At 32.1% G+C, this 14180-nt stretch overlaps 1 protein-coding gene across 6 annotated transcripts in view; it reads right to left on the minus strand.

Annotated features, from left to right (window-relative positions):
* Pum3 (pumilio RNA binding family member 3) overlaps window positions 1-14180 on the minus strand; it is a 37376-nt gene that overhangs the window by 15497 nt on the left and 7699 nt on the right. For all 6 annotated transcript variants that reach the window (XM_078047589.1, XM_078047588.1, XM_005324073.4 and 3 more), the window contains 9 exons: window positions 11434-11569; window positions 10762-10837; window positions 8690-8783; window positions 8377-8443; window positions 7222-7396; window positions 5771-5874; window positions 4568-4646; window positions 2523-2621; window positions 1660-1713 (listed from right to left, as the gene is read on the minus strand). In XM_078047589.1, coding sequence (XP_077903715.1) covers window positions 1660-1713; window positions 2523-2621; window positions 4568-4646; window positions 5771-5874; window positions 7222-7396; window positions 8377-8443; window positions 8690-8783; window positions 10762-10837; window positions 11434-11569 — 884 coding nt within the window. The remainder of the gene's footprint in view (window positions 1-1659; window positions 1714-2522; window positions 2622-4567; window positions 4647-5770; window positions 5875-7221; window positions 7397-8376; window positions 8444-8689; window positions 8784-10761; window positions 10838-11433; window positions 11570-14180) is intronic.

Consider the following 14180-nt stretch of genomic DNA (forward strand, 5'->3'; position numbering starts at 1 on the left):
TTCCATAATCATATTTGGAGGTTTTAACATGTTTTGCTCAGTAGCTAAGAAAACTAAAAAACAAAATAGCAACCAGTAAAAACATTGATTATTCTAAACAACACTATCACCCACCTTGATCTAACAGTTATAGAATACCACAAACAACTTCAAAATAAATTCTTTTTAAGACACAATTAAACAAGTCTCAATGTATTTAAAGGATTAAAATAATAAAGAATACCAAGAAATCCTCAATATTTAGAAATTAAATTACATTTCTAAATAATGGATGGTTCAAATCCATGAATTATATTATTAGCTCATATCATCATTTCAGAGGTTATTTTAAGAGATTAAAAGACATTGGATTATCAATTTCTATTATATCCCAATGTCATAGTAGGATTAGGTTCTCAAAAAAATTAATTGTTGCATTACCTAAAATAACAAAACTATAAAATTAAAACATTCTAATTAACTTGATTACTTAAAAATCTTTTACTACTACTAATACAGTTTAGAACTTTCTATTCATTCTATTTTTACTCAATTCTAATTTAAGTATTCAAATTAAAATGTCATTCGTGAAGATTAAATTACTTAATAATGACTGAGGAATCAGAAAATATTCTTATATTGCAGAAATAGCTCAAGAGAGCGAATACCATATAGAATGCCTTCTGAATGGTTTCAAACTTAACTTTTCTAATCTCCAACCCTATAGAAGACAATAGATAAGTACACAATCACCAAGCATTACCTTTATGTTTGAATTAGGATTTGCTATATTATGAAGTCAGCACACATTATAGTTCCCACTGGATTTTTCATTGAAAAAAGTAGTTGGTCATGAAATATTTTTGATTCATCACTTAATTAGAATTTCACTGATGAATTAAGTCATTAAATATATAACTCAAAAATTAAAATTATATTTACTACCACATATATTCTAGTTATAGTGTCATTCTATAATAACAATGCAGAAAATATCTATAAATATATGCAAACACTAGTTTTGAGGCAATTATTTTGTGTCCACTAATTTCATTATAAGGTTGTCACTACATCTCCAGGGGATTCTAAGGAGCAAAACCACCATGGCTACACTGCAAATTTATTCTAAGAAAAAAAGGAGATGATTCTAATTTTGCAGGTGGTAACAAACACTGATACTAAGTTTCTGAATGGCAACTGACATTACTTACCTATAAATATAAACATAGATACTTTAATCAAGGCAGTAATTTTCACATTTTATTAACATGATTCAACAAATTCATTAATGAGACCTAGTAAATATCAAGTCTTAAAAAAATATCTAGTAAAAATGAGGAACTGACACAATACAATGTTAAATTTAAAAGAGGACTGGGGGGTTTAGGGACCTGGGAATGCAGTTCAGTGAAGAGCCCCTGCCTAAGCATGTTCAAGGTTCTAGGTTCAATCTCCTGCACTTCAACAACAAAACAAAACAAACAAAAAAAGAGGAGAGAGAGAAAAGAGACATGTGGTCCGAATTCTAATTTTTACAAATAATCATTTGAAAATATACATACAAAAGACTATAATAAAACAATTTTCTTGATAATTTTTTTAATTTTTCAATTTTTCTCTAACACATAAATTCATTTTACTACTAAAATTAAAAGAAACATGTACTTTTACTGTACTTACATTAGCCACCTTTTCAACATAAGTCTTCATTGTTTTCACAATCACTTTCCTGTCCTTAAAAAGGAAACATTGCCTCAATGAACCTTTAGTAATAGATTAAACCTATTTCATAGTTAAAATTTTTTATATATTAAGATTTCATTTGAGTGAAATACTTTTCTTTAGTGAAAATAATAATTATGCAAACAGAATGAAAAATTGCAACATACATAATTCCTTTCAGAGTAAATCTTAGACTTACAGTTGACAGTCCATTTAGACATAAAGAGGGAACCCAAAACATGTAAGTTGCAAGCAATACAACCCTACTGAACCAGTTTTTACAGTAAGACCTGAGAGATCTCTTATCCAATGTCTGAAACATCTCTGCAAGAGTATACAGATAGTACCCAATATGCATTTGTTGATAAAAATTAAATGTGCATTAATGAAAAGATAGAATATACAATTATCTTTTGAAGGCATAAATAAGTTATTTCCATTAAAATTCTGTGATTAATATGGATCTTTATCTTTTTTTCAAAGTACTTAACACTCAGAGTAATAACACAAGTGTAACTGTTTACTATCTTATCTCCATCACATATGATCATTAAATGAGAAATAGAGTCTAACAGATACCAAAATCTCTTGTGCTTACTTGCTTGACAGACTCTTTCTTATCTTCAACAAAGCTCAAGGTTTCTACTAAAGCAGAGAAGAAATACTAGGCCTAAAGATGATAAATACCTGTAAAGCCTTGAAACACAACTTGATAATAAGATGCTTATGCATAACTGGGGAAAGACTAGAGGGAACTGACAATCAATGAATAAGCAAGTCCAGCCTGCAGGGAAGACATGGCCCTGACTGACAACATTTACCTTGGGTGTGCCGTGCCACAGACAGTGCATGGCGACTCGGGCACCATCATGTGTGTGTGCCAAGTATACCACTGCTTCTCGGATGGCTTCAATCAGTTCCTAGGGAACAAATGCTGTCAGGGCATTGGTTTATTTTTCCTTCTTTTTGCTGTTTTATCTGTCTACAGAACAGTCAGGCACAGAAAATAAAAGGAAGAGAGCACAGGTAGCAAACAATTTAATTTTAAATTCTGTAGACAATCCGACAAAAACACAACCTCATTCTAGAAACATCCTTTTCTATCAAAGCAGCAAATATTGCTGGCAAGCAATTTTTATTAAACAACATATCTGACTTTTACCAATGTCTATTTAAAAAAAAATGTTACAGGTTATATGGGTAACATAATATATTGTAAATGATTTTCCAAGAAAAAAATGTCTAGAAGGTGGTAGCAATAAGGGAGTTTCAAACAGAACAATGAAAATAAATAAAATGCTCTTCCTTAAGAGACATGTATAAAATAAATAGAATCAAAACTCATTCTAACAAAGACATTTCCCTGTTTTTTTAGTTTATCACTAGATTATCTCCAGAAATCATATTGATTCTTTATCATAAACAAACAGCATTTCCCAAAGAAAAATTAATCTCTATATTATAAAAATTTAGACTAGGTCTTCACCTATAAACGATACTTTTGTAGAAAAATCATTTAGTTTTTTTATGAGGTAGCTTAGCTTAATTTAATCTTTAGCATTTATTTTCAATGTATACAGTTTCTTATTCATATCTTCAAAGTCTAATAAGCACAAGTTGTAAATTTACGAGATCTGGCAGCTAACAGCCGCAGGGCCTCATTTTAGCCTATTCCAACTTTAAACAAAATACAAAGCCTCAAGCCAGGAAATGGAAAGGTAGTTGCCTAATTTCATCAATAAGGAACAAGCAATTTCACTCTGTACTATCTTACAATCCTTTCCCGGGATAAATCTCTAGAACACAGATTTCATCCATCATACCTATCCAGTTAGAAAGTCATGTATGTATTCCAGTTATGCTTCCAATATCCCCAATGATATATTTTTAAGTCTCTCATTTAAAAACTGCCTCCAGTGCCAGAAAAGATCCTTTATTCATTACTTTACATCCCGTTCCAATTTTTTTTGTTCCTAAAACACACTCAACACTAAAAAGATAAATGCTTTCCAGCACTGAATATATTCAAATGATCATTTTGCCAGACAGAACATTCAATCCTATCTCAGGAAACACACAAGTGTGAGATACTGTGTTCTGTGGGAAACAGAAATCTCCCAAAGAGAAGATGCTGCTATGGTCACTTCACAATGAGCTTGGGAGAAACCGACTGTTGAGAAATTATTTTGCGTGCTAATTGAGAGGGTCAAAATTCCTATGAATATGTAATCTGGCATATTTGTTAAAATAAGCCAGATTCATTATTTTAGTTATGCCGTGTAACTGAAAATGAGGACAAAATGGACAATGAGCTCACTGAATGACAAGGCAAGCAAAGTTCAGGAAACTAAATGATGAATTCTCATTTGTATTCACTTCACTAACTTGAAGGGCAGTGCAATTTACCTTCACTCTCTGTTCTTTCTCCTTCTATCATTTAAGGTCCAGGTTTTCATGGGCCATTTAGTTTTACATTAAGTATCTTCCACTAACCTTTTAATATCAGCAAGTTTTTTTTTTTTTTTTTTTTGGTACCGGCACAGTTGAGTTTAAAAACTACCTAAATGCAAAATATTCCTCCCAAGTTACTTTATTTTTAGAAAATCTGGAGGATATCCTCTGGTTTATAATTAAAATATAAAAATTCAATTGTATTAATAAAACTAGAGTCAATTCTATCATTCTTCTAGACAAAAAGTAAAACAATTAGCAAGCTTATTCAAGGGAAGTTTAATGAATCATCTATTCTAAATAAGAAAGCAACTCTAAAATTTCCAAAGAAGTGTGTATATCAAAGCAATGTGTTAAAATATCTACATGACTTTTTTTCTACACTTTGGTTTAAAAACAAAACCAAAGAACTTACTGATCTGAGTTTTGGGGGTGCGTAGGTAAAAAAATCCAAGAATACTTTATGAACCAATGAGTGCTTAATCACAGCTTCTCTGAAAACAGAAAACAAAACAACAACAACAACAAAAAAAAAACCATCAGATCTGGCAAAAAGCCAAACAGAGACAGGCAATCTTGAAACTAAAATAATCTAAATAAGATGGTTTTACTAAATATGAAATTGATTGTATGTTTCAACAGTACTAAGATTTAAAAAAAATTATAATATTGACCTAAGTACAAATTTCAGTGTTTTATCAACAAAGATTATATCATCGTTCAAAATTTGTTCTACCTTTATAAATAACAACTCTATTTGCCTCCCTCAGTTCTGGAAACATGATTGGGAATCCACATTTAGACCTTTTTTTTCTTAAGCTGTTTTCTTTCTGAAAGCACTATTCAAAATACATTAGTTTCACAAAATATTAGCAGAACTGAAACCTGAATGAATCAAACAGTGAGAGAAATAGCAACAACCATATTTTATCAATGCCCCATAGTGTGACATTTGGTGAATTCAGGTAAAAATGGAGGTTGATGTTCAGGCACCAAAAACATAAAGTTCACATACTTTACCCAAACAGATAACAAACTATTCTGCTTTTATGGGCAAAGCACTGTTTTGAGTTCTTTGGAAATATTATCCCATTTAATCTTCATAAAATTTTATGACATATATACTATTAGTATCCCAATTTGACCATATGGATACTCATAGAGAGGTTAAACTGTCTAAGGGGGAGGGGATAGCAGGAGTCACTCATGCAGTCAAGTTACACTCCCAACAATTGTGTTATGTTATCAATTCTAAGAAGGCCATGTACATAGGCTTGTAAGTCTTAAAATCCAATTTAAATAACATTACGTTTGTGAAACTATTCACTATAACATAATAGTCCATAAAACAGTTTTTTGAGAATAAATGTTTTGTGGCCTAAACAAAGTTTATAAACCATTATTATGTTGTCCTTTTACAGGATGCAGTATCAGAAAGAATGATGCCCTTTCATACTAAGACAGGCTCCAAACAAAAGTTTTTACACTTGAATTTAGGTCAGATTAATAATAGTAAAGAGGAAATACCCACCTTTTTTGGGGCAAGGGTTATATAAAACTTTCCTCCTTCAAATATCTTTTTCAAATGTATTAAGAAAATACAAAACATCTTTCTTACTTTTGGGCCATTGGAGTTAGAATCTGTTTCATTTCATCCATAATAAGCTCTAATTTTTCTGGCTGTACCTCCAATACTTTGTCCAGAGTTGGGTGATCCGATGACTGTAACAAAAGAAAAGTCAAACCCCTCTGAAATTAATGTTTCTTCATTTCAAACAAAAAAACCAATTATACCTATTTTCAATAAATTTAAAGTAAATGTAAGGTGTTCCATATGTGCATAACTCAAGCTTTACTGTACACACACTCATGGAATAATTCTTGATCTGATTCTGAGACTGTACAGATGTACAAATGTCTAGTCATCTTTGGTATCCATAAGGAATTGGTCCAGAAACCCTTGTGGACACAAAACACTGAGGATGCTCAAATCTCATGAAATGGCATAGTATTTGTTTATAACCCTCCCCCACATATGTATATGTAGTAATATTTTATATATAAATATATATATAAATAAAAATACATAAAGACCCTTGAGGATCCCTATATTCTTTAAATCATCTTCAGATTACTTATAATTCCTAATACAATGTAAAATGTAAATGCTGTATGAATGGTTGTTACAATTGTTTAGGGAATAATGACAAGGAAAATATCTATGTATATCTAGTATAGATGCATTTTTTAAAACATATTTTCATTCTGTGACTGGTTCACTACTCGGATGCAGAACCCACAGATACAAAGAGCCACGTTAAACCATCAATCATGCCAACCAGCCAACAGACACTTGCTAAGACCTAACATGTCTAATCACAAGATCAAGTAGATCACAAATCTTGCTGTCCTGTTTTTTAGCAGATGCATAGTCCTAAAGTGAGGTATTACGAAAGTAAAACAACAATAAGTTCAACTCAGGAACATAATTGCCTAATGCAGGGAAACCAGTAATCAATCCATATCCCTCAGATAAACATACATTAATGTCTCATGGTTTACAACAGACCTTCTAGCTGTCCTAGTCTTGGATTCAGTCCCTGCACTCTATCCAAAGTGGACTGTCTCTACTCCCCCCCTTCTCTAGACCATCTGGAGAAGGGAAATGAAACATCATGAAGAAAGGTGGGAGAAAGCAATAACAGAGAGTCCAATGCCCTTCAGCCAGAGCTGGATAGAGAGTGGTTCTAAAGCTTGGCTAACTATTAAGAATCTTTGACCTCAGTCTGATTCAGAAATGAAAGTACTTAATTAAGCATTACACACAGAGCATTAGGAATAGAGCAACAAAAGTCGTTTCATTTGAAGATTTAAAGATAACATCTGGAAGAAAAAAATTTAAGTGTGATCACTTGCCCACTATATTAGAGACAAAATCATCTACAAGAAAAGAGACAGTCTATTAAAGGAGCATCCAAAGTAAAAATGCCTTCTGAAAACAAGGCACTAGAAGTTAAGGACAACATACAGAACAAATAAACACAAGAAAAAGCCTTATGGAAACATCACCTTATAAAGCTGAAATGTATTTCCATAGAGTTCCTCGGTCAGCATGTTCCGCTGCTCCAAAATGGCTTTGTCATTGTATGCATACTCCACAATAGCAGATGCTTCTGCGTGACGCAGCATCTTTCTCACATGGCCTTTAAAACTTCTGATTATTTCGGCAATCTGCGGTTTACTCCTAAAAATCATGGGGAAAAAAATAATATGTGTGTGTGTATGAGATAAAAGGAAAAATCTAGATGACAATAAAATATAATTTACTTCTCCTGAGGCTGACTAATCACTCTATGTATGTGTGTGTCTGTGTGTGGGGTGGGATCTCATTAAAAATAAAGAAAAAGCTTATGAGCAGGAAAATCTAATTGCCTTGTATTTCTACTTCAGGCTTTTAAGTGATTTAGTAACCAGACTTTCTAGGACTGACACCTGGCTCAAAAGACCCTGAACAAATTCTTTAACCTCAGCCTTTCCATTCATATAGGTGAAATGATGCTGCTGTGAGGATTAAATGAACTAAGAAGCATCAAGCCCTGTGAGCAGCACATTGTAAGTGTCCAATAAATGTCAGTTCCTATTAAATTGTTGAACTTGAAAAAAAGTAGGGTAGGGGAAAAAAGAAGCAGTAAGTCAAAGATGCAGAAAGATAAGAATAAAACATATTCTAGGATTCTCTTTTAAAACAGGACTTATCCTAATACAATTAAGCTGCTGATAATCATACATTTGTCATGTTACACCTTTTTTCTTGTTGGTTACCACATTCTGGGACATTATTACACCCAAAATGATTGGCCAAGACAAACACTAATTCCACATAAATTTAGGAAATCCTATCTTGACATTTTCTAACCCACTTATCCTATTTCAAGAGTTTACTCATTTGCTGCTCCAACTTTCTACCCTTTAAATACTGCTGATTAATTACAAGTTAATTATTCCATTTCTAATGGAGCTTCAAAACACAAAAATAGTCTCTTAAGAATAGGAACAGCAATACCAAAATCTCATATTAATTTCAATAACTGTTTTCAAGGTGGTATACCTGTAAAACTTCAAAGGCATTGTGGAGGGCTATTAATATGACCACAGACTTCATAAGTAACACTTGAGCACAGTAAAAAATAAGAAAAAATGTATTTTATAAATAACACAACTTACCCATACATGAGAAATTTCTTAACAATATTTCTGGAATATTTAGCTTTACTTAATTCAACCAAGTCACCTGAAAAACAAAATATCCTATAATGATTTGATATCCTCATTTCAGTTTTCCAAAAACAAGGGGAAAAGCTAAATAAATGCACAATTCTATGACTACAACTGTTTGTCTCAGGCAAAGAACAAATAAAAACAACAATGATCCTATAGAGGGTACCTCCACAGAATTATTTTCTAGGAGTCTTAGATATTCCAAGAGAAAACAAGTGAGTTATTTACAATGATAACAACTTCAATATACAGCCAGTACCTCGTAATTCTTCAAAGGCCTGTTTTCTCTGTTCTTCATTACCATGCTGAATGTAACACTGGATCACACGAGTTGAATCATGTGCAAAAGCAATCTGCAGGAAAAACAGTTGGAGTCTTTAGCCTAATTCTCTCTGAAGAGTTGTATTTCTTTCTTATTATTTGTTTTGTTGCTACCTCTTTGAAAATTCCTTGTTAGAAAAAAGTAGCATATTCAAAGATTAAATCAAATTTTTGACTATTTGGGCGTAAAAATACTTATATTAATCATGCAAAACATCATTTGAGGTTTTGTTGCCTATTGTACTTGATAAGTATAATTAATAATGAAACTGAGGCAATGATAATTAACCCATTTTGCAATATGCCTAGCATTATAATTAAATCTACACCAAATAAAAATCATCTAAGGATTATATAGATTTTGTTTTTCTGACAGTTACCTTCCCTAAAAGATGGATATTCCAGTATAAAAACTTTTACTATTTTATGATTTTTACATAAGTGATCTAAGAATGTTTGGCTTTGGGAACCAAAAGTAGATATATAAGATCAATATAAAAGTGTTGCAAAATAAAAAGATGTAAAAACATTGCTACATATAGGCAATCACATTATAAAATTAATCCTATTTTCACATTCTCCAAACCATTCCTTCTTACAGATATTGGCTACATTAGATTGCCATTAAAGAATTCATTGATGAATTTTCCACAATAACATCCACAAAACACCAGTCATGCAAGACTGTTTTGAATATGCTACATTAGTAATCTATTTTCAAAGTGTTGTTTACTTTGTCTATCAAAATTTTTAATGTCAAAAAATTAAACAATGGAGATACATCTCCAACATAGACAAGAGATTTTAAAATTTCTTTAAGGTAGATTTTAGACATCTCTAATAAACCTCGTTTTTAAAAATAAAGTTGTTTACAATAAACCTTGTTTTTAAAAATAAAGTTGTTTACCTTACTATATATACTGAGTATCTACTATCTGACCTATACAAATGCTTTAATAATATTTTCTTATTTAGATTTCAAAACAATTTAAGAATGAGCACTGTTCCTACTTTATAATGAGAAAGGTAAGGTTACAAGAAGTTAAGGAACTTGCTACCCACCCCTGTGACCTTGCGGAAAAAACTACTCTGAGACCCATATGTATCAAATGTACAAAAGGAATAATGACTAAGTTAAATGAAACAATGTGTGCATGCATTAGCACAATTCCTCATAGTAAATAATAGATAAATAGGTTATTATTACTGTCCAAAGGTACAAATGGTTCAATGAACAGAGGTGGAATTTGAGCACCAGACTAACTCCCAAGTACATTACCATGCTACAATGACTTAAGGGTATTTGACAAAGAATTCTGAGTATAAAATATTTATAAACTAAGGATAAAAGACTACAGACAAAGCTGAGGGGCTGGCTATTCCATCCTATGGATCTTACAGAATTAATAAGAAAGAAACAGCTGAAGACTAGACATTTCAAAACATTTCCTCATGCTGTAATGTAGCATGTTAGACCTATGCATATGGGTTGGCAAAGACTATCCCTTCAGTCTCCCCTCAAATTATTGAAATATATTGCCTTATAATCTAAGAATCAATGGAACTTTATTACAAAACAGGATTGAAGAGCAACAATATAAAAATACTTAGACCCCAAGTGACAATGGGTTGCAATTAACACAGGCTCACTAAAAATATTACATGAAATTACCTTTGGGCTATGTGTATATAAAGTGTCTAATGAAACATAAATGAATTCTGTATTCAGACTTGGATTCCATCACCAAGATATCTTCTTATGTATATGCAAATTCCAAAATATGAAAAAAATTAATCCAAAATTATTCTGGTTCTAAGCATTTCAGATAAGAGCTATGCAACCTGTATTAATTCTTATTTAGCCAGTGTTATGAAAGACAGTTGAAATTTTTAGCCAAATAAACTGGAAACAATAAAAAGTTCCCCTGTAATGAATGGTTAACTGCCCTTCCCTAAGAGTGAGACAACTCTGATGGCTTAAAATTGCATGCATGAGTATGCACTACTTACAGTTTTAATTTTCCCTTGGATCAACTTCTGCAAGTCACTCATCAACTTTACTCTTTTTTCTTTGTCACAATCTTTTCTATAAATGAGAAGAGGGAGAACATACAGTTAAATGAAGAACTTATTTTAAACATATAGAATTAAACACCATACGAATATACATTCATCAGGTTTAACATAATTTTCTATTTGAAGGCAGCAAACCTCTGACATTAAAATTACCATTCCAGAGCAGTCAGACAAAAGTAATTTTCTCAGAAGCAGAAACTCATCTCACAAGGTATAATTTTATGGATCAATCTAAATCTTAACAACCAGAACTTTTAGAAGGGAAGAAAATAATAAAATAAGTCTATGATACCAAATACTTACGTATCTCAAAACCTAGCCAATAAGAAAGTATCCTTCATTTCTCAGAAATCCAAGGAAAGATGTCAAATCCATTTTGACTCTCATATATTCCCATAAACATATCTGACACTGTCCTAATGACTCCACACACTTCTGCATAAGCAGACACCCAAACACTGATGCCTCCTACTGGAATGTTACAAGTACTCCCAAATAACATAAGTGCTACATCATTTATTTTAGGACATTTCTAATTATAAGGCATGTTGTTACTTCTCCATATAGCCTCAAAGGGACTAATGAGGATGCTATTAGGTACATTACCTTCTTAAGATCTCCCAAATCTGCTTTGCTCGAACAACAATATCATAGTTGGTTTTGTCACTGAGCTGCCTGCTCTGCTTCAGTTCTTTCTTCTTCTTTTTGAAGTCATCCCATTTAGGTTTCTTAGTTGCTGATTCTAGATGTTATAGAAATTATTTTCAATTACATTTAACATTCTGAGTACCACAAACAAATACAATTTAGATACAAAGGACAATCATTAATCAGGATGATACTCGTTATGGAAGCTAGAAGGTGGGAAATATTTATTTATTTATTTATTCATTGCTGCCTTTTTTGATCAGTTTATATATTTTAAATGTGTTTAAAACCAGTCACTTAATAGCTTTTTATTGATTCTTAATAGGGTACCTGGTGAGAAAAAAAAAGGATATTAAAAAGATTATAAAAACAATTGGTAAATTTTAGCATCTTTTTTTGACTGTAAAATAAAATTCTACTTTAAAACATTAATGTCATTGGACTTTATAATGAGAACACATTGTTTCCATGAAACAAAATTAGTACAATAAAAACAATTAGTCCAAAATAAAACAGGAAAAATCCTAAAAAATTCACTGTTCAAGGGCTGGGGATGTAGATTAGTGGTAGAGTGCTTGCCTAGTGTATGTGAGGATATGTGTTCAATCCCCAACGATACAAACAACCTCTCTTCTGAGTAAAAATGCTTATTAAGTCAACATAATTCTTAAAACACTACTGCCAGATGGGTACAATTATTATCCCCATACCCACTCTTCTGTGTTGAGGAAACAAAGGGTTTAGAAAGTTAATTATGTTATGTGTCCAAGGCCATTCAACCATAGTGGTAGAGACAGTATTCAAATCCAGAGACAACTCTTCACTGCTTTTTACTTATTACAATGCATAATCAAAATTTCTTTTTCTACAAACAGAATGATGCTATAAATGTCGGAATTTAATTTTCTATGATAATTTTTCTTTGGTCTTCAAAATTTGAGTATCTTATTAATTGAACCAAAAATTCAATAAGGCTAAACAAAAAAAAATCTTAACAAAATGGGTATCATTTACATGAAAGTCCTATAGGTAAGACTTTGGAAATTAGTTATTATAAATATCTTTCTCTGATATACTCATTTCAAAAATCTGGAAAATGAAAAAAAAAAATCCCCAGCAATGCTAAAAATCTAGGTAAAACAACAGCTTATTCTTTCTTGCCCCTTTCCCATGTATGGTTTAAATAAATCTTCAAATATTCAGAATCTTTCTGTTTTAACATTATACTCTCAGCACTTTTCAATGAAACTAAATATTCATCAAAAACCTAACTTTCAATGATTATATACAATTTACTACAATGTATTTAATTACTTCCTTTACTATTTGTTTATTCCCTGTCTGGTAATGGAAGATTAGTGGCAATGAAAAGCATATTTACAATTAACAGTAAGGCATCATGTACTACACAGTAGGATAATTACTGATAATTATTAATTTAATTTCACAAACATTTGGGTACTCTTGACATGCCATGCTGGGTTTTCAACAGATATACAAATTCTGAAAATGTCTAGTACCCCATATCTCTATTATTCATATAAAAATATGAGAAAATAAAATCAAGAACTTCATTTAAGACGTTAAGAATATGTCTCTCAAACAGGGCCATAGCACAGCAAGATCTTAATCATAGAATGAATGTATATATATTTCAAATGCAGGTATCAAGAACTTTATTAAGGAGAAGAAGATTTCAGATTTACTACCCAGGCTAGGAAAGAAAAGGAAAAAGAAAAAAGAAGATGGAACAGGAACTATGGGGAGTGGAGGAGATGCAAAGAAAGGTAAACAGAAAAGAAAGAGGCTGGAGTGGGAAAGGAACCTGCAGGCCTGATGAAAAACGAAGAAAGGTAAACAGAAAAGAAAGAGGCTGGAGTGGGAAAGGAACCTGCAGGCCTGATGAAAAACGATGAAATTTCCTTCCACTTCTTCTTTCTCACCTCCCTGTCTTAAGACAACTGTCTCTCTAATGAGCAGCCCTTGGGAATAAATAGCAAAGTCCAAAGATAGAGAACTGACCTGAAAAGGCAGCTCACAGAAAATAAGCAGTTTTAGAATATATTTTGTGTTAGAGAAAAAGACTAAAATGCACCAGAGAAATTCTCATAAAGGTGCAAAGAAGGTATACGTGTGTCTGTACATGTAACCAGCACAGGACAATGCACAATATGGGCATGTTGTACAACAAAGAGCAAAGCCCTGGGTCAGAAATAATCCCTTGAAAATAGTGAGGAAAAAACTAGTAGTCTGTTTTAATGACAAACAAAAGCCCTGTCAACACTTCTACAATGAACACCTCATCCTAAACCAATTAAAATCATGTCATGTGTGCACTACACCCTTTCTGAAGTTGCGACTAGACTTGGGCCATCTAATGGGTTGACTGTATTAGACTGGGCTAAGCTCTGTAAGGGCAGAGTCTATAAATCCCTTGTTCACCAAGGCCTTTTTGCCAAGGATGACACGTAGCTAGGACACAACTGGTTCTTAAAGACCAATTTTTTTGATTAGTTGGGAATCTTTACTGATGATGGTGATCATTCTGCCCCACCTCCTAGCACAAAGATAGAAAACTCAAAATATTTGTTGAATGAATAAATGAATTAAAAAAATAATTTTGGCCTACAGAAAGGAATGTTTTATTTAAGGTTCCACTTAAGGAGCAAGAAGTAAGGTCTCTAGAACTTGTCCAGAGTCCCTGT

This window comes from Ictidomys tridecemlineatus, chromosome 4 (genome assembly GCF_052094955.1).
Source record: "Ictidomys tridecemlineatus isolate mIctTri1 chromosome 4, mIctTri1.hap1, whole genome shotgun sequence".
NCBI classification, from domain to species: domain Eukaryota; kingdom Metazoa; phylum Chordata; class Mammalia; order Rodentia; family Sciuridae; genus Ictidomys; species Ictidomys tridecemlineatus.